The sequence below is a fragment of the Calonectris borealis genome, chromosome Z (assembly GCF_964195595.1).
Source record: "Calonectris borealis chromosome Z, bCalBor7.hap1.2, whole genome shotgun sequence".
Lineage (NCBI taxonomy): Eukaryota > Metazoa > Chordata > Aves > Procellariiformes > Procellariidae > Calonectris > Calonectris borealis.
The window spans coordinates 50,761,773-50,783,343 of record NC_134352.1 but is presented as its reverse complement, the minus strand read 5'-3'; the positions used below and the strand labels follow the sequence as shown (position 1 = coordinate 50,783,343).

Sequence of the window (21,571 nt, the reverse complement as noted above, 5' to 3'; positions counted from 1 at the left end):
TCAGCCCTCTGATCATTTCCGTGGCCCTACTATGGACCTGCGCTGACAGGGCCATCCATGTCTTTCTGGTGCTGGGATCCCCAGAGTTGGATGCAGTACTCCAGGTAGGGTCTCATGAGAGCAGAGTGGAGAGGGAGAATTATCTCCCTTGACCTGCTGGCCATGTTTCTTTTTATGCAGCCCAGGATACAATTGGCTTTCTGGGCTGCAAGCGCACATTGCTGGCTCATATCCAGTTTTTCGTCCACCAAGATATGCAAGTCCTTCTAGGCAGGGCTTCTCTCAATCAATTCATCCCACAGCCTGTATTGATATCAGGGATTGCCCTGACCCAGATGCCGGACCTTGTGCTTGGCCTTGTTGAACCTCATGAGGTTCGCATGGGCCTACTCCTCAAGCTTGTCAGTGTCCCTCTGGTTGTTGTAGAAACTGCACCACTCAGCTTGGTGTCATCTGCAAACTTGCTGAGGGTGCATTCACTCAGTCCCACTGTCTATATAATTTATGAAGGTATTAAACAATATTGGTCCCAGTATGGATCCTGGAGGGACACCATTTGTTACTGGTTTCCATTTGGACGTTGAGCCATTAACTGTAACTCTCTGGACGGGGCCATCCAGTCAATTCCTTATCTGTCTAACAGTCCATCAATCAAACCCATATCTCTCCAATGAAGTGGCAAGAATGTGGGGGACTGTATCACAGGCTTTACTGAAATCTAGGTAGATGGCAATCCTTAGCTCTTCACTTGTTCACTGATGCAGTCACTCCATTGTATAAGGCCATTAGATTAGTCAGGCACGATTTGCGCTTGGTGAAGCCATGTTGTCTGTCTCTAATCACCTCTTTATCATCCACGTGCCTTGATGTAGCTTCCAGGAGGATCTGTTCCGTGATTTTACTGGACATCGTGGTGACGCTGGCTGGTCAGGAGTTCCCAGAGCCCTCCTTTTTACCTTTTTAAAAAAGGGTGCGATACTCCCTTTCCTCCAGTCACTGGGGACTTGGCCTGACTGCCATGAGATAGGCATGAGTGAAAAGGTACCTTTTATGGGAACAACGAAACATTGCTATTTCTCAATAAAGGAAGTTGTGTTTTATGTGCAGAGAAGTAGGCTCTTGTTTGTAATTTTTCCAACTGCACTGAGGATGCCTCTAGAACATGCTGAGATGTCTTCGTTTACCACATAGTTACAGATTCAGCCCTGGGGAGAATGGCTGTAGCAGATCTGGTTTTCCTGTCAAATATATTTTGGTTCAAGAGGAGTATGCTGTTAGAGAATGACTTTAGATAGTCGTCGTCTTCTTTCTTGTTTTTAAGTGTGCACTGTTTCAACTACTTCAGGTACTGTTTAGCTCATGACTTAGAAGATATGCAAATATTCTCCTATTTGTCTGCAATTTCACAGGATTCGAAAAGTACTACAAAGTCATTTCAGGCAATGGACCCAAATTCTACTTGATTAGTCATGGTAATTCAGAGTGAATATACGCAAATACATGCGTATGTTTATATTGTCTGTAAAATAAAACTACTTGTGCATTCCTGTATTCTTGAATACATAGCAAATCACAAATGCATTGTGATTGTATTAATCCAGAGCATTATATTTAAATAAAAACGAACTCTGAGACCTGTGCTGAAATTCTTAGATTATCCTGTGCTCTCAAATAAGTGATTGAAGTCTTAAAATAACTGTCAGAATTGTAGCACTTCCAGAAAGCAGTTTTGTGACTTAGAAAATTCATGTCCTATTCCATTCTGTGCATCTTCTGTCCAAATTACTTCAGTGACTATGATTAGTTTTAATTGAAGTAGTTTAGATATTTATACCTTGAAATGAAAACTCACAGATGACTTATCCTATCCTTGATCTATAAAGGGATGAAAGCAAACCCTTACCTCTGGAACTGAAGCCTTTGCTTTCTTCTATCCTCTCGTCTTTGAAAACAATTCGTACATCAACCAAGTGTTAAGCTTTCAATCTTGAGTACAAGCAATTGTCAGTGTAATGGCTATACCAGTGAATGAAGGCATGCAGAGAGTCCTGATTGCGTTCACCAAAGAGCAAAGGAAGTAATTTACTTTCAGCTATTCAGTGAGGGTGGCATTGTGTGTCATAGGTCCATGTCTCTCTGATAACTTCTCTCTACCATTTAATGTGTGCTTATTTCTGTCCTGTCCTTCTGTGATGGTACTGATCTAATTTTTGTGATGTTAATTCATTGACTATGTCATGACGGGCCGGGAAATGTCTTGTATTTCTTGTCCATTGATGCCATAATGAGTCACTTATTTACGTCAATTAAGAACATGTAATAAAATTGTTCAGTTAAGTGCATTGCTGTCTTTTTGTCACACTGATAGACTAATCTGAGAGTCTGTTTATGAAATCGCATGTAATGACAGCATCTTTTGGTATAAGTCGTGTAGTATTTTTGCTTAGAACACTACTACTGCATCAACATTGTAACATGATAATACTGTATTATTTTTATGGTGCCTGTGTGCTTTCAACAGCGTTCTGAGTAAGGATGCAATTCTTGGGGGGAGTATGTGTGTATATTTATCTACATACAGTTTTTTAGATTCTACATACATGTGTAAATATCTTTTTCCATTTTTGATTCAAAGGTATCTTTGTTGCCAAAACTACCAACAGAGACAAGATAACAGGAAATTCTTTAAACAGAAAATTATGGCTGGAAGATACGTTAAACTATTTTTCAGGTATCATAAAATTTTATGTTGGTTGCATACGCCTTATACTGCAACATTAAGGAATTGGGGAAGAAGTGGGTAAGATACACTTGTTTGCTGATGGCATCTATTTTGAAGCTATCAGTCTGGTCGGGTCACATACATCCTTTTACAAATCTCTACCTGGCAATTAGATGTAACAGCGCATGCTGTATGTAAGTGACTTTTGTGAACTTGAAAATAATCTAATGTTATCTTTAGAGCCTGGTGCATATAAGGCACTAACTTTTCTTGTGAGGTACAGATCAGTCTTATCTTCTAGTGACTTTTTAGGTTGTTGAAAAGTGTAGCATCTCAAAGCTAGGTTCTGTAAAGTGTAAGAGTATTCTGTACTGTGACCACTCAGCAGGACTTGGTGGGTTGCAGAGAGAATACCTCTTATTTAGGAATGTAATACGTGACTGGAAATCACAAAGAAACACTGGCACAGCAGGATCAAGAGAGCCTACACTGGCAGCATACAACAGTGTAAGTTTAAAAGTCTTGTGAGACATCAAGAAGCAAGTCTGTCACTTGCATGTAAAGTGTATACGTCAGCTTGATTAAAGGCTTGAGCTCTTTAGTTGGAAGTTACTAAGATGTTAGGGGAGTCCAAAACAATCCATATTAACAATTTTCTTGCAGATGTTTCAATGCTTTTATGAGCTATGTTATTTCATGGTGTTTTTTTTTTTTTTCTCAATTCTGTATAATATTTTGCATTTCCATACGAATTCTTCCAGCCTGACAGTCATGTGTATTTCACTTTGTATAGAAATATATTCACTTCATGCAGAAGATTGTCAGTATCTGATTATTATAGAGTTCTTATTAAAAATTAACAGTAAACCAATAGCTCCCTCTGTCCTCCCTTTTGGGGGTATCTGCTGATTAAAAAACTAAAATGAGAGTTTGTGTCCTGTGCTTTTCTAGCAATTATTTGGAGGGGGGGCAGGCAGGAAGAGTTGTTTGTTTGGGTTTTGGTTTTTGTTTTTTTCTGTTCTGAGGGTGTTCTCTTCCAGATTTCAGAAGATGGTATCTTCCTAATTAATAAATAATAATTTGTAATGCTATAAAAATTTAAGGTATGATGTGAACACTCCTAATAGCTAACATGTTTTTAAATAAATACAATGAAACATCAGAGAGTACTGATTTCAAACTGTAACTGAGGTGCCTGATGTATGAGTTTACCTTAAAGGAGGAGGTTTTTCAGTTTATCCTTGTTCTTAACACAGTACATGAGAGACACGTAAACAAAAATTAAACCTACTTGTAAATTTAATACCCAAACTGTCATGAACGTATAGATCCTGTGAGCAAAAAAAGAAGGGAGATACTGCTTATGCTTTTGGCACTCCTCTCACTGCTAATTTAAAAGCTTTTCCTATAGCAATTCAGTATCATTACTTTAAAAAAATGCCAGCTAATTCTCTGCTGATAAAGCAGTGTAAAAATACTGAAAACTTTCTATGTTTAGGTCACTTTTAAGTTTCCATTAGATGAATAACTGTATGCAATATTGATACAGTTTTACATTCTTTTGATATCAAATGTCCAGAGCAGTATTTATCCTTGGATTTCTCTTCCAAAGGGAAAGTAAATTGTTTTAATTTAAATAAGAATATTTGTCTTTCCCTGCTTATAAGCCAAAGGGTTTCTGTGTTTTGTGACTTACACTAATGTTTAATAAATTCACGACTTCACTTGCAAGCAAGTACTTTTGCTGTAGCTAGTCATGCTGTATAACCTTTGTCAGTGGCTCATCCTATGTTTGTCCCTGCTTCTGAGCTTGCTGCTGTTAAAAATCAGTAAGAAAAATCCAGTTTGCTTTGCAAAGAACACATTGAAGGCCTAAGGTACTCTTAATTTCTGTATGTCTTTCAATATGATGATGAACTACAATTACTTTCGCTGTAGGCTGAGGAAAAATCCCACTTTTCAGGGGATACGCAGTGTGCTCTTTTTTCTTGCATGATTCTTTAGTTCTGGTGTGCAAACTTGATCGCAGGATGAGCGTCTTTATGTGATATTAGATGTGTTGTGAATAATCTTAGTTTTCATGAGTGATTTTCACTAACTTTCAAATGACATCTGTATACTGCCTTGTGTATGTAAATTCTCAGCTGTTCAAGGTACTCTCTTGCTGACCTCTTGAGCTGTTAACGTACACTTGAGTGGGCTGAGTGTTCCTTGGGTACGCTGAAGATTGATACATCCCAGGCCTTGACAGCTGTAGTGTTTTTCTGTGCCAACTTCAGACAATCTAAGCAGACCTTTTTTGGAAGAAATTGTTTGGCTTCCAAGACCATTCAGGGAACAGCCTTACCAGGTCCATTAATTGTGCCAAGAGCTTAAAAAGAGTGTTTAAACTTCTTTTCATCTTAAAACTGTAATAATTTCTGGCTAATACTCATTCTGTTACACAAAATGCTTAGTTTTACTTATAGATTTAAATGGAACAGTTTTAGCTATTAAAATGTTTGGCATGTTAAAGAGAAGTCAGTCACATTTTATGGTAACTTACCATTCATTGACTAATGTTTTACTAATGTTTTATTGCCATAATGAGAAATTATAATGAGTACATTTCCGTGTAAACTTTTTTGTGTAATAAAGTTCACAGATTTTTAACTGCAGATGATGTTTTATTTTTTTACTGGTAATATGTATTTGAAGATGCTGTTAAATAATGTGTCCTCATTCTTTTGGCAGAAGGGCCACTTAGGCGGGATGCTGGTTTGTTTTGTGTGCATTTGCAGAAATACAAATATGCAGTGAATGATATTTGTAGATTAGAGTATCTGTTGATAAAATTACTGCATTGCTTTACAGTTCTGTGTACTCATTCATAGGTTCCAGTAGTGACTTCAAATACCAGTTCTTGCCATCATGAAAAATAAGCAGCATTTATTGAAATGGTGTTGTTTTGCACTTCTGGAAATTCCAGTGATTTTTCAGTTACTTCCAGGTGACTTGGGAAGGTTTTTGTTTGTTTGTGGTTTGTGTTTTTTTTTTCTTTTTTTTTTTTTTAATAGACACTACTTAGCCTGTTCTGTCTAGCTGTTTCTTTGAAGTTTAGTGCACACTGTTCACATTCAATATTCCTTACTGCAAGCTTTTTCCTTTTTAAGTTAGGATGGCTTTTTCATTCCTCCTTCATCTATTTTTTCAGCACAGATAGAAATGTCGCAGAACTTAGTTATGTAACGAGTGGCAATTTCACTGACATGGGTACAACTTGGAGTTGACTTTACTCTTTCTTGGACAACTTTGAAAGTAATCTGTGAAATAGTTAGAGGTGCTTTGATGTTAATCTGAACTGCTTATTCAATTAAAAGAGATCATTTGTACCTGAGTATCTGTGTTTTCATTAGGAAGACAATATTCATTGAAACTTCATATTTTATATATTATCAAAAGGTCAATTTCTGGAGGCTTGGTAAAGTTTAGGTAGAAACTAGGTTGCCAGAGACTCAATACATGCTGGATACTCAGCAAAAATCATGGGAGGGATGTGAACATTTCCCTCTTGTTTTATTGTACACATATATATTTTGTACGTATTTGTTCATTAGGAACAATTCAGTATATGTTATTGTAGTTTTCCCTTTTTGTCGTTTTTTGTAACGGAGGAATGCTATGCTTAGAGGTATGTGTCTGAAAGTTGTGCACTGTTCTGTCTTCTTGTGATGCCTTGCGCTGTTCCCCAGCTGGGACCTGGAGTGTGTAGGAAGCTGCAGGGTAGGACAACAGACAGCTGCCACTGCTTGTAGTGAGTCTCGTGATATTTGATAGTGCTTCTTGGAGTCATGCAGAAGCCCAAGTGTCTCAGCCCTTCTAATAAATAAATAAGCAGAAAACCCAACAGCTACTTCTGTGGTCTTGTATACAGGACAGTAAAAGGAAAAGCTAAGGAAGCCTGATGGTAAGCAAATAAAAGTCTGTAAACAGGCAAACAAAAGTGAACTGAACAAAGCTCGTGAGCTCATAAATCAGCATCAGAAACTTTGATTGTTTGTTTGACTCAAGATTTTTGAGCGTTTGCAGGTGGAATACTGTTGGCACTTTGTTATATTTGGACTTCTCTGTGCTGTAATGACTTCATGGTCCTTAGACTAATTTCTTAGTGATTTTAAGTAGTTTAGTGTAAAAACACACAGTGAATTGTTTATTAAAGATATAAAAAATATTCAAGCACTGTTATCACTTCAATTCTTCTCTCCATGTTATAACTGAGAGATTTGAATTAAAATTATTTTAAAATTAGAGTTAGACATACTTTGTTAGATGTAGCGGTTTATTCCTCCATTGTGGTTCAAAGATTTCCTTATACTCAAAGTGGTGTCATTTAGAGTGTGAGAACTGCTGACTTACTGTCCTTCTAAATAATTGAAAAGAAATCACATTTCCATTGCTATTATTTAGTGGGTATTTGTTTGGCTTTGTATTTTTTCTTTCTGGGCTCGCAACATAAATACAAGATATTTTTAGATGTTAAAAATACTCAGAATCTGGGTTCTATATAGATCCTAATGCTTTTTGGAAGCCTGCAGCAGTTTTTCCAAATCTGAAAATAATTTTTATTTTTCATTCTGTTTCTGCTTGAGAAGAAACAGTAGGTTATGCATGGTTCACGATGTACACACATTGTGACTTTTCAGGTGGCATGGTAAGGCATTTTCAGGAGATTGTGGCTTTTTGAGGACACATGAAAAAAGTGCAGTTTTTATGGTCTTTCAGACTGGATACATAGATAATGTGATGCTTACTGTTTGTCTTTTAACTTATTTCCTAGCTGAAAGTGAACTTATTTTTAGCACTTCAACTGAATGAAGACTTGCATACTGATGTGAAGTCATTTGAGTTCTTACTTATATGATGTATGGCTTAGTTTTGGTATTATCTTTCTTCAAAAAGTGAATGCAGTCATGCACCATAGTGCACCATAATCCAGTTGGTTAGTATCTGTTTGCTTGCACGCAGCAGGGTCACTTTTGGTTTTGAAAAGAGTCCTTACACTGCTAGCCCAATTTGGTTAGAGAAAGATGATGTTCTTTTCAAGGGTTTTTAAAGAACAGTTTGTGCCCCATTTCTTTCTACATAAAGTTTTTTAACTGTTTGGTTTTGTTTGGAAATACCAGAAATGAAGTCTCCCTGTCAACGCTTAAAAGTTGCGTATATCCTACAAAGGCAGTTAAATGAAATTTCTCTGGTTTTATGAAAGACAAACTCTTTCTGCTGTAGTCCAGTTTGTATAAGCTGGTAATAGTCTTGAATTATAAGATCTTTGTGGCCAGAGCCTGTGTTCTATTTCTAACACAAACCAGAAAGCTAGTCGGATTTGTTAGTGGTGTGCATTTCTTACGTGTATGTGGGTTTACAGCAGTACCTTGATAAGGCATCAGATCTCCATAAAGTTTTCTTCCTTGCTTGGTTGAAGAAGTTCATACATTTAAAGATTTAAATAAATGTAAACTAGAAATGACAACTGTTAAAAGAGGAAGATACTTTTTAAACCAGCAATCTGGTTCTGAAGAAAGAGAAACATTAAGATGGAGTGTTTGTCATGCGCTGGAACTGATACTACTTATAAAGTTCAAGAATGCTTCCTAGAAGGCAAAACTGATTGGGAGCAAATGAAAAGAAAAGATAGCAGAAAAAAAAAAAAGCAATTTCTGCTCCTGAGATTTACTCTAATCATATAGTATACGGTCTTTAATGGCTCTTGTGAGGCCTGTCAAATTTGTAGTTCTGTTGAGCTGTTTTGTGTCTTAGATGACCATTGTTTTTAGCTGTTTCAAGTCATGGGCACACAGTACTGTGACCAAAGGTGCAATCTATTCTTATTCATAAAAAATGAGGAATCAGGGAAAGAAAAACTTAAGTGGGAAAGCTATGAAGAAACCAAACAGTGGAAGTGAAGATAGGAACTCAGGTCTTCTGTTTCATTGATAATCAGGATTAAGATAGAGTTATGCAGAGATGAGATACTGTATTGTTTGTTTAGCCGATTTTAGTGAGGTTCTAGTTAAATAATGATACCTGCAATATCTTAGCAAATTGTTAGGTTCCAGGAGCTTGGAAGAAGAAAGAAGCAGGGAAATGGATAGCTGTAATAGTGTTGGTTTTCCTTTTAGGTCATGTATGGTCCTCATGCAAATTCTATTTAACATCCAAAAACTAGTAAAAAGTAGATTACGCTGCACTCCTGTGATTTTTACCTGTTGAATAGACCTAGCTGCCAATATAATGCTTTTGGCTTATTAATTTCTAACTTTCTGTTAGGCTGGTTTTAGCAGGTTTGGTCTTAATCCAGTCCACAGTTTATGTACATGTGCTTCCTCATTGTTCTGCTTGTCTTCATCTTTTGCTGATTTTTTTTTTTCTCCTAACATTTTTATATAATTAACACATTTAGTTAATTTAGGTTTTAGTTTTTAACATAACTACATCAATATTTGTGCTTCCAGTAGTAAAACCGTGTTGGAAAAAGAATACACTAGTGTAAAATAACAACTTACGTGTAATAGAAAATATAAATCTGGAAGAGCTTTTAGATGACATCTAGTTTTCACAAACTTTCTTCAGTGTATTTTTAAAGAACATTGTTTTCTTGCTTTCACGTGAGAATTTTTCAGAAGCTTTTATATAATGCAGGTTAGCAGAGCGTCTTAGAAGACTGATTTCTGTCTATTTTGAAATAAACTCTAAGAGCTGCATATGGTAAAACTTAATGTTGAAGCATGTATTCCAGGCTCAATGTTTATTAATAGAAATTGTGTCCTCCTGCTAGAAGTGCCTGGAAATGATATAGCAAAAGGCAGCCTTGTTTGAGTAATGCCAGTTTCTGCTGCCTTATGTCACTTCGTGTACTCTTTTGTAGGTCTTTGTCTTCCATCAAAATTCCGTATGGTTAAAACTTTTTTATTCAAGAGAGCTGTTTTTTTATTCACAGGACAGTGAGTAACCTATAGGGAATTCTCACTAAAATAGAGGGATTTTTTGTAATTGTCTTTTGAATATGCACAGTATAACTTTTTTGTCTGTAGTAGACGTAGCATACGTTTAATGTATTTTTGTCTTTTTTTCCTGTTTCTAAGACTGATAAAGAATTTGTGTGGTCTCTGTGGAAACGTCTCCAAGTGTCAAGTCCAGATCTTACGCAAGCTGTCAGCTTGGTTGTGGAAAGGTGAGTTTAAAGATCTAACATGATACTAAAACCAAAACCAAACCAAACTCCCCTGCTGATATCATATTCTTTATCTTTTTAATTGAGAACTATCTAGGATTTTAAAAATGTGTTACACAAAATCCATTGTTAAATTTTGTCAAGCCTACCTGAAATATGTTGCAAGTTTCCTTTTTTAGTATAAGTTGAAGTATACTTCAAAATCTGTTTGCACTGAGGTTGCTGTGCTGCAGCTGAATTCAATTTTTAAATTATAAATGTACTGCATATTCTGTTTTTCTATTGAAAGAGTAAGAGGAGGTAAATGACGTTTTCCTATGTCATAAGCAGTTCCATAACAGTTACATGTGTAAATTATGTTTATCTGCATTCCTAAAGAAGTGAAAGGCTAAGACATGATAAGAGAAGAGATAACTATGCAGTTTAATTATTACTCCTCTGAGGGTATTAATGATGATATTTTCCTCATGGTACTTACACGTTATCATCTGATTGCTATAAATGTTAGTTGATCATCACAGTATGTGATTGACTGTTTTCGAATGCTAAAAATTCAGAATTTTTGTAGGCCAAAGATAGGGAGAATGTGAATGAGTTGGTAACATGACTGTCAGAATTCAAGCACTCGATTCTCTTATGGTCAAAAGATTTGTCTGTTCTGTCTCTCAGGGGGCCATGAGTTCCCTTTTTAAAATGAAAAAGTGGATTTTTTAAAAAGAAAAAAATGGATTTTACCTTCTTTAAATGACTTGCCAAAATTACTTGCGAAGCTTGTTATAGAGCCAGGAGGGGTACTAGCTCCTTGGGTTCCCGTTCAGTGCTTTGATCTTGAAAGGCATGTTCTGTTTGTTCACATCTTTCCTTTCCGGACTTGATCAGTAAACATTTTTCCACTTCTGAAGATAAAACATTAAGTTCTTTAGCTGGGAGTGCATTCACTATAGTGTTGTCCCATCTTCTGCATTGCATAAAGCAATGAAAATTTTGTCCAAAAATACAGGGTGATCACCTAACTAGAGCTAATATTCTAGAGCATTCATATCCAGGGGAAGAAATTGGTGGTGTGTCGTGGTTTAACCTGGCAGGCAGCCAAATACCACACAGCCACTCACTCACTTCCCCCACCCCCAGTGGGACGGTGAGAGAATTGGAAGGGTAAGAGTGAGAAAAACTCGTGGGTTGAGATAAAGACAGTTTAATAGAACAGAAAAAGGGAAAATAATAATGATAATGGTAAAATATACAAAATGAGTGATGCACAATGCAATTGCTCACCACCCGCGCTGACCGATAACCAAGTAGCGATCGGTACTTCCTGGATCACGCCTACCCTTCATATACTGAGCATGACGTCACACGGTATGGAATACCCCATTAGCCAGCTGGGCTGGCTGACCTGGTTATGTTCCCTCCCATCTCGTGTACCTAGCTCAGTCAGTAGGCACGGGAGCTGTCCTTGGACTAGGAGGGCACTTAGCAACAACTGAAAACATCAGTGTGTTATCAACATTCTCCTCATACTAAATCCAAAACACAGCACTAGGAAGAAATTTAACCCTATCCCAGCCGAAACCAGGACAGTATCCACCCCTTATTCCATACCATTTACGTCGTGCTTAGGTCTCACATCTTTTTTTAACACATTTCAATTAACCACCACTATCTTTCTTTATATATACACACATATATATATATGCACGCACAGATATCATTCCCTTAGTCTATCGACTATCCCTCTAAAATGTCCACTGAGTTCATTTAGTCCATGACTTTGGGCTCCATCTGTTATAACAGTCTTTCAGGGCCGGAGAGATGGGGTGCAGTGTTGGGCTGTTACATCCTGAAGCCAGTTCTCATTTCGGTACTGCTGCGCTCGTCCAGTTCTATCATCGTTGCACTTCGCTCGGTTTCATCGGAGTTAGTTCATTCTTCACTAATCTAGGTGATTTTCACTGCTATACCACTGCTATCTCATAGAAATAATGATATACAATATCATGTAACAGTTGACATTAAAATTCAGTTCATTGGCTATTTTCACCCAAAATCAAATCCCCTTGAGGTACACACCGGACCCCCCCATCCTTTCTCATCACCCACCAAGTGCACCCAGGTCCTTGAGCAAAAGCAATCCCACAAATGGGTTTTCCTTGCCAGAGGCAGGAGTAACCCAGACTGTCTGCCCCAGCATATTTCTTATGTGCATGACAGGGACTTTATCTCCATCTACAGTACGTAAGAGTCTTGATTGGGCAGGGCCAGCTCGATTGGCAGATCCCCTGGTATTGACTAACCAGGTGGCCTTTGCTAAATGTGTGTCCCAATGCTTGAATGTCCCACCACCCATTGCTCTCAGCGTAGTCTTTAGCAGTCCACTGTATCGTTCGATTTTCCCAGAGGCTGGTGCATGGTAGGGGATGTGATAGACCCACTCAATGCCGTGCTCTTTGGCCCAGGTGTCTATGAGGGTGTTTCAGAAGTGAGTCCCGTTGTCCGACTCAATTCTTTCAGGGGTGCCATGTCACCACAGGACTTGCTTTTCAAGGCCCAGGATGGTGTTCCAGGCAGTGGCATGGGGCACAGGGTATGTTTCCAGCCATCCTGTGGTTGCTTCCACCATGGTGAGCACATAGCGCTTACCGTGTCGGGTTTGTGTGAATGTGATATAATCAATCTGCCAGGCCTCCCCATGTTTATATTTCAACCATCGTCCTCCATACCAAAGAGGCTTTACTCGCTTGGCTTGTTTGATTGCAGCGCACGTTTCACATTCGTGGATAACCTGTGCAATAGCGTCCATGGTTAAGTCGACCCCTCAATCACGAGCCCATCTATATGTTGCATCTCTTCCTTGATGGCCGGAGGCACCATGGGCCCACCAAGCTATAAATAATTCACCCTTATGTTGCCAGTCCAGATCCACCTGAGCCACTTCGATCTTAGCAGCCTGGTCCACCTGCTGGTTGTTTTGGTGCTCTTCAGTGGCCCGACTCTTGGGTACGTGAGCATCTACGTGACGTACTTTTACAGGCAGGTTCTCTACCCGGGCAGCAATATCTTGCCATAACGCAGCAGCCCAGATGGGTTTGCCTCTGCGCTGCCAGTTGTTCTGTTTCCACTGCTGCAACCACCCCCACAGGGCGTTTGCCACCATCCATGAGTCAGTATAGAGATAAAGTACTGGCCATTTTTCTCGTTCAGCAATGTCCAAGGCCAGCTGGATGCCTTTCATCTCTGCAAGCTGGCTCGATTCACCTTCTCCTTCAGCAGTTTCTGCAACTTGGCGTATAGGACTCCATACAGCAGCTTTCCATCTCCGATGTTTTCCCACAAGATGACAGGACCCATCAGTGAACAGGGCACATTGCTTCTCGCTTTCTGGTAGTTTGTTATACAGTGGGGCTTCTTCAGCACGTGTCACCTCCTCCTCTGGGGATATTCCAAAATCTTTGCCTTTTGGCCAGTTCGTGATCACCTCCAAGATTCCTGGGCGACTGGGGTTTCCTATTCGGGCCCGTTGTGTGATCAGTGCGACCCACTTACTCCACGTAGCATCGGTTGCATGATGTGTAGAGGGGGACCTCCCTTTGAACATCCAGCCCAGCACCGGCAGTCGGGGTGCCAGGAGGAGCTGTGCTTCAGTTCCAGCCACTTCCGAAGCAGCTCGAATCCCTTCCTATGCTGCCAATATCTCCTTCTCAGTTGGAGTGTAGCGGGCCTCGGATCCTCTGTGTAGCCGATTCCAAAACCCGAGGGGCTGATCTCGAGTCTCCCCTGGTGCTTTCTGCCAGAGGCTCCAGGTAGGGCCATTCTCCCCGGCTGTGGTGTAGAGCACGTTCTTTACATCTTGTCCTGCCCGGACTGGCCAAGGGCTACTGCATGAACTATCTCCTGTTTAATTTGCTCAAAGGCTTGTTGTTGCTCAGGGCCCCATTTGAAGTCGTTCTTCTTCCTGGTCACGTGATAGAGGGGGCTTACAATCAGGCTGTAATCTGGAATATGCATTCTCCAAAAACCCACAACGGCTAAGAAAGCTTGTGTTTCCTTTTTGCTAGTTGGTGGGGACATGGCTGTTATTTTGTTGATCACATCCATTGGGATCTGACGACGTCCATCTTGCCATTTTATTCCTAAAAACTGGATCTCCTGTGCAGGTCCCTTGACCTTACTTTGTTTTATGGCAAACCCAGCCCTCAGAAGGATTTGAATTATTTTCTCCCCTTTCTCAAAAACTTCTTCTGCAGTGCTGCCCCATACAATGATGTCATCAATGTAGTGCAGGTGTTCTGGAGCCTCACCCTGTTCCAGTGCGGTGTGGCTCAGTCCATGGCAAATGGTAGGGCTGTGTTTCCACCCCTGGGGCAGTCGGTTCCAGGTGTACTGGACGCCCCTCCAAGTGAAAGCAAACTGTGGCCTGCACTCTGCTGCCAAAGGGATTGAGAAGAACGCATTAGCGATGTCAATTGTGGCGTACCACTTGGCTGCCTTTGACTCCAGTTCATACTGAAGTTCTAGCATGTCCGGCATGGCAGCACTCAGTGGCGGCGTGACTTCGTTCAGGCCACACTAGTCTACTGTTAGTCTCCACTCTCCATTGGACTTTTGCACTGGCCATATGGGACTGTTGAAGGGTGAGCGAGTCTTGCTGATCACTCCTTGGCTCTCCGGTCGACGAATCAGCTCATGGATGGGGATCAGAGAGTCTTGGTTGGTGCGATATTGCCGCCGGTGCACTGTTGTGGTAGCGATTGGTACCTGTTGTTCTTCAACCCTCAGCAACCCCACAACAGAAGGGTCCTCCGAGAGACCAGGCAAGGTGGACAGCTGTTTAATTTCCTCCATCTCCAGCCCACCAGTGCCCTTTTGGGTCCTTGAAATACCCTCTCCTGAGGTAGTCTATGCCAAGGATGCACGGAGCCTCTGGGCCAGTCACAATGGGGTGCTTCTGCCACTCATTCCCGGTCAGGCTCACTTCGGCCTCCAATACAGTTAACTCTTGGGATCCCCCTGTCACTCCAGAAATACAGATGGGTTCTGCCCCTTTATAGCTTGATGGCATCAGGGTACACTGTGCACCGGTGTCTACGAGAGCCTTATACTCCTGTGGGTCTGATGTGCCAGGCCATCGAATCCACACAGTCCAGTAAACCCGGTTGTCCCTTTCCTCCACCTGGCTGGAGGCAGGCCCCCTCTAGTTCTGGTCATAGTATCCATCTCTCACTTCTTGCAAACGTGAGTTAAGAATTTCTTCATCGCAATTACAATCCAAAGTAAGATCAGCCCTTCTACTCTATCTGGGGAACTGTTCACTGGAAACTGGACCATCGTGAGACAGGTTTTTCCTGAAAACTGGAGCAGCATTTTTCCTGGGAGAACCCCCTTGTATGATTGGTTTTCCTTGCAACTCACGTACACATGCCTCTAGGATGAAGGTAGGTTTTCCATCCCACTGCCTCATGTCCTGTCCATGGTCACGCAGGTAAAACCACAGGGTGCCCCGTGGTGTGTACTTTCTATATCCTCTCTCTTGAGGAGAAAAACGCTGACTTCTAATGGCTGAGATACTGGTCCGTACAGGTAGAGAATAGGACATACCCTCTTCGAGTTGCTGGACCTTCCAGGACAGCTTCTCCACAGCCGAGACAAGGGAGGAGGAGATAGTTCCTTCAAAATCCCAAAGTCTGCTAACCATGTCATCCACCGTTGGTGCTTGTTCCTCTGCCCAGGACAGTACTGCCAACGAACTGGCATATGACGCTGGTGCGCTCCGTACCAACTTCTGCCACGTGGGTCGTGTGCACTGGACTTCATCTGGATCTTTGGGTGTTTGGTCGTTGTCCAGGTCACTATAAACCACCTCCAGCACGCCTAATTCTCTCAGGTACTGGATACCTCTCTCCAGAGTGGTCCATTTGCTTGGGCGATATATAACATCTTCCTTGAAGGGATACCTTTCCTTCACGCCTGACAGCAGTCGCCTCCAGAGGCTGAGGACCTGTGTTCCTTTTCCAATCGCCTTGTTAATGCCCCCTTCCCTAGCAAGGGATCCCAGCTGTTTGGCTTCCTTCCCTTCTAATTCTAGGCTACTGGCCCCATTATCCCAGCATCGGAGCAGCCAGGTAACAATACGCTCGCCTGGACGACGGCTGAAATCTTTCCGCATATCTCACAGCTCACTCAGGGGTAGGGATTGGGTGGTTTCTGTCTCGTTTATGAGTTCTTCCTCTTCCTCCTCCTCTCCTCGTTATGGCCCTGCATTTCCATCATCCCTTTCTAAACGACCTGACTTCCGCTTCCAAGATTTCTTCTTCTGTACAGGGGCGACGGATACCAGCAAGGGTTGGTCCTCTGGTTCAGCTGTAGTGCCTGTTGCTGGGGTTTGGGTAGCTGCAGTGCCTGTCGCGGGAGTTGGAGTACTTGTAGTGACTGTTGCTGGGGTTTGAGTGGCTGCAGTGCTTGTCGCACTGGTTGGAGTAACTGCAGTGGCTGTTGGTGGAGTTTGAGTAGCTACAGTGCCTGTTGTGGGGGTTGAAGTAACTGTAGTGACTGTTGCCAGGGTCTGAGTAGCCATAGTGGTTGTTGTGGGGGTTGAAGTAGCCACAGTGCCTGTCGCAGGGGTTTGAGTAGCCACAGTGGTTGTCGTGCGGGTTGAAGTAGCTACAGTGCCTGTCTTGGGGGTTTGAGTAGTCACCGTGTCTGTTGCTGGGGTTGATCTCTGGACAGTATTCCTGAATAGTTGTTTAACTCTAATCAAGGCCTGAACCACATTCAGGAGACATAGCAATATGATCATGCTTGTTTGAACATCCCAAGGATATTCAAAATTCTCAGGGAATATTGTGGACATCTTCGTGAAGAGGAGAGAAGAAAAAGGAGTTTCTGAAGATATGGAAGGGAAGGTAAACAAGTGGGAGAAAATGTCCCATCCTGTCTCCCCCCTAAATTCATCCTCTGAGGTGAAGACGTAAGAGTGTAATTATTAATAGTTTCCAAAAGATAGCTCCCAAAGAACAGGAATGATGGCAGTGCTGAGTACAGGCTCGTGACCAATAATTTTATCATAACATAAAGCCAGGTCACACAGTATAGCAAAGCAATGACCTTAATCCATTTCCCAGAGATGACCAACCCCACATACAAACTGATAATCAGCAGTATAGACAGCCAGTAAGGTGCTATATAGCACAACTCCAAAACCAGATCCAACAACTCTGAGAGCAAATAAATCAACATTGTGAACATCGAGTACTAAACTGATATAATGAATGCTTATAACAAATTTGTTTTAACCCGTTCGGGTCAGATGTGTCGTTATCTCAACCCTTCGAGCCCCACATTGGGCGCCAAAAAGGACTGTCGTGGTTTAACCTGGCAGGCAGCTAAATACCACGCAGCCGCTTACTCACTCCCCCCACCCCCTCAGCGGGGACGGTGAGAGAATCGGAAGGGTAAGAGTGAGAAAAACTCGTGGGTTGAGATAAAGACAGTTTAATAGAACAGAAAAAGGGAAAATAATAATGATAATGGTAAAATATACAAAATGAGTGATGCACAATGCAATTGCTCACCACCCGTGCTGACCGGTAACCAAGTAGCGATCGGCACTTCCTGGATCACGCCTACCCTTCATATACTGAGCATGACGTCACATGGTATGGAATACCCCATTAGCCAGCTGGGCTGGCTGTCCTGATTATGTTCCCTCCCACCTTGTGTACCTAGCTCAGTCAGTAGGCACGGGAGCTGTCCTTGGACTAGGAGGGCACTTAGCAACATCTGAAAACATCAGTGTGTTATCAACATTCTCCTCATACTAAATCCAAAACACAGCACTAGGAAGAAATTTAACCCTAACCCAGCCGAAACCAGGACATGGTGTAAGCGCATGCAGCTTGTTTTAAGACAGGTGTCACCTGAGACTTCACATGTGGTCACCCACGATGGTGTCAGATAACTTCTGGCTCTCTACTGGGACACCTATCTACAGAGAGAAATAGCTTGGCTGTTAGGACAATGTACTACTTTCACATTGTTTGGATGTTTTGATTTGGGAAGTAATTTTAACATATGAGGAAGACTTAGGAACAGATTTACATTAATGTTGAAGTGCAGATTCTTACTGACTTGTTTCATGATAAAATTCAGTCATATTTTCATAAGGACAGTGGTGGTAGTATCGATCTGCCTTTTAAACATTAAAAAAAATGCAAGAACTGCTTAAAATATATAAATATAGTATTTAATGTATGTAAACATATATTATATGTATATAAGCGCGAGTATATTGAAAACATTAAAAAATTGTTTTGCCTTAACCACATTTTATGGGTAGCTGAACGATATGGAAAATTTTAGCTCATTCACATGAAGCTTAATAAGGTAGAAACAGAGATGTTCAGGCTTATAGTAACATTTTTGATTCGTGTTGCATATAAAAATAATCAGGATATTAGGACAAATAGAAGCATAGAGGTGTTAGAAAGCATGCATTGAAACAACACTGACTATAATGAATTATTTGGAGTTCTTGAATTCCTTGCCTATATAGGATACAGTCTATCTTCCTTGTTTATCCTACTTCATGTCAAGGAATATTTTTATGCTTGGTTGTTATCCCTTGCTTTAAATGATTTTATACTTTATTTAGAACAGAAATTCGTAATTGTGTGTGCATTATCCTGACTGATACAACGAACGTGGGACTCTTAGATGCCACCTCGATGCCCACAAACATGATAATGAGCTGAATTTTTTTACAATGGTAGGAAATATTTGTGAGACCCTTTTAATGTTGTGTTCAGCCTATCAGAAGACTTGCTACAGAAATTTGGTGTATAATAATAGTCTATTATATATGAAGGTAAAGATATATTCTGTGTATGTGCTTTGCACTTTGTGTAGAGGCTCGTGATTGGTAGTCTTATGTGAAAGCGTGACAACATACTTCTGTTAAGGTGCTTGTCTCGTTTTTTATGTCCTCTCTTCTTTCAGAATAACATTAATGCTTTAGAACACCTCTCATGAACTTAAGCCTATACATCTATATCATACCTTTCTCATGCTTCTCAGAGTTGTGGAGTTAAGAAAGAAGAAATAGCTTCCACAGCATCTTTTTAGGTGTTACCATTACCCCTGAGAATCCTGGAATAGGTTTGGATAAAACCCATTCAGTATATAGGAGTTTTATTAATCATGACTTTGAACTTTGGGGTTGCTTTGATTGGACAGATGGAACAATAGCGTGTATTTTTTTCTTTAATTGATGTAGCTTCCTCTCTTTTGCCTGAGAATGGTCTAACTGCTGCTTTAGAAATAATGTTAGCCCAGTTTTACCTGTGGATCTTCTGCACAACCAAGTTCCAGCACCGTATATTCTCTCCTAACTTTTCCAGCTATAACTTCCCATAATATTTTCTGAAGTAGCTTCTGTTTCATGACAGTACTTCTTCACACTCTCATCCTTTCAGAAAAGCTTTTGTCTTATTCCCTGCCTTATAGCAGTAAAAATTTTTTTTATATTACTACAGTGTCAGTTTATCTCTGTTCCAATATGTTATTAGATATCCAGGGAATGTGCTACCTAGCACTGCTGCTGTCCAGAAAATTACAGGGCAAGTGATTTTCTGGCTTTGTTAATCTAGGAAAAATATGTGGATGTAAAGGGTAAGGAGATGGGATTACCAAGTAACTGTTAAAAGCAAAACGATTCCTGAAGCATGTCACTCGCCAGATTTGTATTGCTCACAGCCTATTTTTCCATATTCTACACAGTTGTATCAAGAGCTGGAAACTGAAAATTCACACTGAAATCTGATAAAAAAAAGCTTGAGTCTTCTTAGAGACTGTTTTCCCTTCTCATCTGTATTAGCAACAACATTGACCCAGTCCTATCCAAGTTGATAATGTTTTTCATCTGGCCCTAGCTTACTAGGAGATTTTTGAGATAGATAGAAACAGAATGAAATGGATTTAAACCTTTTGTTGTTTCTGCTTGGGATTGTGTGACATGGATACCACCAGTGTTTGCATAGCTTCATTTTTCAGTGTGTTCTTCCCACCAAAAATTCCATAACCAAGAAACTTTCAGTGCCCACCAAGTCTTTGTTATAGACTACCTGATATCAGAAGCCGACTACCTGATGGAAGCAGACAGAATCGAAGAAAGCATAGTCATGTGTATCCTAGATCATATATATAATGAACAAAACAACATTGTCCAGTGGATTTCGGTCTTTAAATTGACGAAAGCAACAGCCAGACTTTCTTCAGGAGATTACAGTGACAGGAATGAAAAGATGCGAGTGTGAAAGGACAAAATGTTCACTTACAACCTTGTACACCACGGATGTGTGATGAAGAAAAAAGAAAAAATATATATTAGGACAAATTGAGTGGGCAGTACTAGCTATACAGTCAGGTAATTTGTATTTGTAGCATTAATTTATATTTGTAGCATTAGACAATTCCTTATAGTATCCTTTTCTCAAATAAAGCAGGAAAATGTAAAAGGCATAGTTTGGAGGTCATGGGGGGAATTAATAGTAGGTTTCCATTATTTGTCTGCTATTTTGAAGTGCTTTCATGGTCCCAAAATAGAAGTTCTCCTGCCCTAAAATTGTAAAAATATAGCTGGTACCTTTTTATGGCTGTGCTGTTGATTCCTGTAATACACCAATGATATTTTACTTTTCAGCAGTCTTTGCAGTTCTTGCTGGATAACTGTAACTGTATTCCCATTTTAATATTCAGATATAAACAAAAAATTATCTTTACTGTGCAAATGAGAAATGCCTTTGGGATATGTAAAAGCCTCCAGGTATTTTGAAACAAGCCATTGTAAAAGTACTACTCATGTTAGTATACTTTGCAGCTACTTTAAATACTATTGATCTCAGTATTATGTAAAGAGTATGCTATTTCTAGTTCACTGCCTTTTGAAACATTTTTTTTTCCTGATGAGTTGAAAAAAAAAAAAGTGCTAGAAAGTACCTTTTACAGGTAAATGCATGTGTAAACTCAAGTAGAGTTGGGGTTCAGATGAGAGTATCAAAGGTTTTGAAATATTTTTGTAAACTTTGAGAGCTTTCCTTTAAGACTTCTCTCATATCATACATGAAATCTTGACAGGTCAACTGTCTCTAATTTTCCTCTAGGGCTTCTAGCTGACTCCTTTCCTTTCTTCTGGAAGGGAGATGTAGCAGGATCCGTTAATGATCAAACTGTGGCAGTGATACAAGACTTGGTAGATGTAAATGGGGATTGTATTACGCTAGACGATACCCTTGCAGATAGTTATATTCGGCAAGCTTGCCTTATGTAAATGCTTTTCCACACCTAAATTCCAAGTGTCTTGTGTCTTGCAAGTCTTAACAAAGAGCAAGAATCGATTTATCATTTCAGGCCACTCTGAGAAACAGTGTCAACCTGCATGTTAGTGCCCGTGATTAAGAGAGAGTTTTGTTGTTGTTCTTGGGGATTTACATCTGTCTAAAGGTGTACAAATGGACGAAAACATGGCTGAAGAGCAAGCAATCAGAAATAACCAAAGAATTTTTGGAAGGGTAATCACAGGGACTTAACACTGTGGTTTGCTGCATCCTGTGAATAGCAAATTGTGGAAGAAACATTAAACAGGTTGA

The 21,571-nt window shown here is 40.3% G+C and overlaps 1 protein-coding gene across 1 annotated transcript in view; it reads left to right on the top strand.

Annotated features, from left to right (window-relative positions):
* The window catches only part of CNTLN (centlein), a 221,234-nt gene that overhangs the window by 17,335 nt on the left and 182,328 nt on the right, over window positions 1-21,571 (top strand). The window contains exon 3 of the mRNA XM_075136251.1: window positions 9,844-9,932. Within this exon, the coding sequence (XP_074992352.1) occupies window positions 9,844-9,932 (89 nt within the window). The remainder of the gene's footprint in view (window positions 1-9,843; window positions 9,933-21,571) is intronic.